Source organism: Hippocampus comes, unplaced genomic scaffold, assembly GCF_001891065.2.
Source record: "Hippocampus comes isolate QL1 unplaced genomic scaffold, H_comes_QL1_v1.1 scaffold9, whole genome shotgun sequence".
Taxonomy (NCBI): domain Eukaryota; kingdom Metazoa; phylum Chordata; class Actinopteri; order Syngnathiformes; family Syngnathidae; genus Hippocampus; species Hippocampus comes.
The window spans coordinates 3,121,521-3,126,067 of NW_017805275.1; the positions used below are offsets into that span (position 1 = coordinate 3,121,521).

Here is a 4,547-nt window from a genome sequence, read left to right on the forward strand (position 1 = left end):
TATCACCAGAGCTGTGTTTACAATGTTCAGTGGTTTCTGTAAAGCAAAAAGACGCATGCGTGATAGGATGCATCTTGACGAGTGAATTCCAGATCATTTACACTTGATTACTGACACAGCATTGAGACCTATGAGGCCCATGTGGTCGAGTGGATTTCTGTTGTTAACAACAATCATGATGGCCCCGGGGGAGAGGTCTCCGATCGGCCCCTGGTGAGGTAAAATGCACCTGAAGATGACGATGATGCTCCTGCTAACAACCCATTTTCTGACAGACACTTTCATGAAGACAGCGTGGGACAACAATGGCTTCTTTGCAAATTATAAATGTCATTGCCTGAAAACGTAAGGAACGGAATGTTCTCATTCTTAAATCTAGACAAGGAAAAAAAAACACACTTCACTGACAGCACCTCTCTATTCACATTCCTCATTTGTGCTGTGCATTGCATAAAGCGAACTTGTGTTGTGAGGAGCGTGTGCTAGGTGCATGCCGTTTTCCACTGAGACATTCATGGGATGCATAAGGCCTTCATGGGAATGATTTAAATGCCCACGAGAAAGCTGAGGAATTAACAAGCTAGTTTATGCAAGGCCTTTATCATAAAAGGACAATGCAGAAAGAAAGCTCTTTGGAAATTCGTGGGGGTGGGCTGGGCTTGTCAAGGAGGGGGAACAAGTCAAGTCCAACTTTAAAGGATTCAGAAAAATGTTGCTACATCATCCAATAGCCTGCACGGCTGCATATCTGCCACATTTATAAAGGTAAGATATCCCCAGAGGTCCTCCTCTTCTAAACACACCTCCACTCTCCTACCAAAACGTGACATGGGGAACGGGTGTTTCAAACCCTGAGCAAACGCTTAGGTTCAAAAGCTTTCGGAACAAAGCTACTCGTGACTGATTTCATTGCGCGTGAAGAAGATCAAACTCAAGATCTGTGATCGTTTAATTAAAGTAAACACAACTGTCACATCAAGCAAACACTGTATCTGTGTTTAATGCTCTCAATAATTCTACATTGGCTCTGAAGGCAAATCTGTGTTCTCCTAAAAAAGAAAAAAAAAGCTCCGAAAAAGCATTTATCAGCACTGAGAGAGATGGTGAGGTGGTGAGAATTTAGTTTGAAAACAAATAACTTGCTGTGAGACGAGTTCGAACAACCAAAGCGTGTAAAAATATATCTGGATGACAGGCGACCAGACACGGGCGCGTAGGCGAGCGCGCCATGTGGGACGTGCACACCGCTTCAGATCACACGGCATGAAATTCCAGATACGTATTTCCACAGGTAAAAAGTGTTGCTGTGCTGTTCCCAGAATATTAAGGCGACTCATCTTTCATGTTTTTTTTTCTTTCGGCGTGGGGGTTGGGGGGTGGCTTGTACTTGTGCATATACCACCAACATGTTGACAGAGTGCTGTATCACTTTTGCAAAGAGACACAAACATCTCGCCATGTTGACAACCCACGTGGCGTGATGGTCTGCTGACAGGTGGGACGGGGTGCTGCTCCTCAGATAAAACCAGCAGCTCAAGATGAGACGAGACAAATGGCTGAGGCGCAAATTGAAACAAATCATCTGAACAAGTCGTGAGTCTGAGGCCAATAACATTGGGAAATGTCAAGGGCCTGGTACTGCACTACAACTGTCATAATCTCATTCAAGTTCAAGTAGCATTCAGATCATATTGACAAGATTCTAAGGTAACATCCTAGTTTTCGAATCTATTTAACCCATCCCAAACAAATCGACATGACTGCACAGATGACAAATGCTGTATCTTGTTACAAATATGTTCATTCTCCTGTAAACTGTTTCCCCAAATTAAAGGGACGGTTAATTCACATTCTGCCTAGCAGTATCTAGAAACGCAAATTACTAATGTCAGCTCTTTGAACAATAACAACATTGAAAACTTTTGCTTGTGGGTGACTGATATGATGTGGTCAGACTAAAACAGTTTGCCACTTTGTTGCCAACTGCTTGGTTTAATAAACACTCGGGTTTTTAAATCTCTATACATATAGCTATGTGAAAGAAGAATATAAAAGCTAAAACACATTGTTGAAAATAGCATTTCAGCATAAGACAAATGTGGTAAAAGGGCCAAAACCAGCAATCCTGTGTGCCTGACGGGTGCTGTGAGAGAAACAAAAAGTGTGTTGGCTAAGGTGGCTTACCCGGCCATCCCCATATAGGTTCCAAAAGTGATTTCTCTGTGCATGAAGTACGGCCACTGTAATTCACCACACACGGACGGAAAGCGAAATATATTTTAAATGAGGCCAACAAAATCGATTTTCACAAATGCCCTGTGGTTTTTTTGTTTGTTTCTATGTTTTTTATTCCCAAATCAAGTCAACTGCGGGCTCGTGTCAGACAGGAGGACAAACGCTGGAAATTAATGGCACTTTTTACATTTGGACTTGGGCTTTAAATGTGCTGAAACATCTGAAGTGTCAGGCATGGTCTCGTCGAGCTCAGGGGTCACCAATGAGAAGACAGACAAGAGTGATGTATCCCTTACTGAGCGGCAAAAAAAATGGCATTGTCACACTTGACCAAAAGAAAGGGGTCATTTTCCTTTGTCGGCGTCCCCTCGGTGGCTTTTAATCTCCCATCTGACAAGCATCCATGTGCAACGTCTTGCCATTAACGCACTTGTCTGAGAAGGGGTAGGCAGCGAGGGACTATCAAAAAAATATATAGATATACAGATGTGCTACCTAGCTCAGAGCAGTTACACATCAGACAGGAGGGCTGCCTCATAGACCTGCAAGGGCTTCTGAGGGACTACTCATGCCACCTCCCTGGTCACCAGTTGGCTTTGACAGCTTTGATGTCGCTCACCAGGTTTTGAGCGAGGCAGATTCCAAAAATCTGGAGAGGAAACCACACAGGAAGTGAGGGATTAAGGATGGTCATACTGGATTAAGGAAGAAAAAAAAAAAAATCGGACCGTTACGCTGCGAGGATTTACTCAACCGTGGGGATCTCGCCACAAGGGGGCAGTGACAAGACAAAATCACAGCCCCTAATGGCCACTGGTTGACCATATGAACGTCACACTTACCTGCAAAAGTGCGATCCCGACAAAGGTGCCAGCAACAATAATGAGGTTGTCCTGCAGCCACTTTTCAAATTGCCCCACACAGCCTTTGGTATAGATGTATTTTTGTTGATCCAGCTTCTGTACAAAGCACAGGGGGAAAACAACTATTAAGGCACAAATAAATATTTTTTAAAAAGCACGCAAATGATCTGTTCTGAACTTTGACCGCTCCTGTGTCACAGGAAAATGCGAGTGAGGCTGAGTCATTCCCCTTCAGAATAAGTGGGACTGCTTCTTGTGCCTGACAAGATACTACTAATTTTTGTGCTATACAGTGGAACCTCGATTTAACGGACTGATTGGGGAGGAGAGCAGAGAGAGCTGTTCGAGCAGATTGTCCATTACATCAAAGGACTTTTTTTCATGACCTAAAATCAAAATGATTGCATAACTGTTTAGAAAGTTTTAAAGTTTATCCAAACTTACCTTGTTTGCTGCTTGGGGGGAGGATAATGTCGCACTTCTGGTCGTGTTCATGAGCCACGATATTAGCGCTTTCTTTTTTTCACCTCTATTAAGATTACATGCCATAGACAAGGGCTTTACAAAATACAAATGTGTACTGGACAAAAAAAGCATATTCCAGACATGTGTAAATGACAAAAAAAAAAAAACAACCACAGATATGAACAGGAAGATGTGAGCGATGTTCCTTTTGAGCCACGACCTCAAGGCATTCTTTATTCTATTACAGTTGATGGGACAGTCGACCCTACTTACACCGCTGCCACATTTTGTACCGTAATGTTTTTGATAATAAAGGTCGTCCTGCCAACATGGCCGCCGCATTGACACACTATTCAGTCTGCCCTAGTCTACTGTAAAGCCTATTTATCGATGATGAGGGAGCAGCACAAACTGGAAACATGCGACCAGACTGTTGATAATTGTGGTGAATTTTTGAGCTAACGCACTTTGACATGTACGGTACAAAGGTGCATTTTGAGTAGACTGGAGACTATTTTCTGTCTGAATAATCTGGGATCTGTTGGTTTCGGGTCTATTGTATCGAGGTTCCAGTATACCCTGTGCTCTGTTCACCAGTAACAAAAATGGGGCATAACAAGTGCAGCCTCAGATTCGGAAAACATTTTGTTCACAAGCACAAGCTGATGCTAATTTTTAACCAATAAGGGATGAAGGGAGCTCCTTTGGAGCAAGCTGTGTAGGTGGTCAACATTCTCAAAAGGTATTTCATTTTCAACCTTAGTCGGACTGCTGAATTCTCTGAATGTCTCCATAAACAAGCTGCGCATCACTGATAGCGCCGGCAAAATATTAGTCGCCGGGGCGTAAACAGACACGGGAAAAACAAATTCATACCTACTCAGCGGACAGCAGTTCACTCTGCTGCAGTGTGCCTAGCAACAAGCAATCTGTCGGACTGCAGTGCAGTGAGTCGGAACTGCCACACCCACCCACCCACCCAAC

The 4,547-nt window shown here is 43.5% G+C and overlaps 1 protein-coding gene across 2 annotated transcripts in view; it reads right to left on the minus strand.

Annotated features, from left to right (window-relative positions):
* Positions 1-2,665: 2,665 nt before the first annotated feature.
* The window catches only part of tspan17 (tetraspanin 17), a 30,734-nt gene continuing 28,852 nt past the window's right edge, over positions 2,666-4,547 (minus strand). The window contains exons 7-8 of one of the 2 annotated variants that reach the window (XM_019869949.1): positions 3,078-3,194; positions 2,666-2,884 (exon numbers count right to left, since the gene is read on the minus strand). In XM_019869949.1, the coding sequence (XP_019725508.1) occupies positions 2,819-2,884; positions 3,078-3,194 (183 nt within the window). In that variant the 3' untranslated portion in view covers positions 2,666-2,818. Of the gene's footprint in view, positions 2,885-3,077; positions 3,204-4,547 lie in introns of both variants that reach the window. The other variant, XM_019869948.1, reaches the window with a different exon arrangement.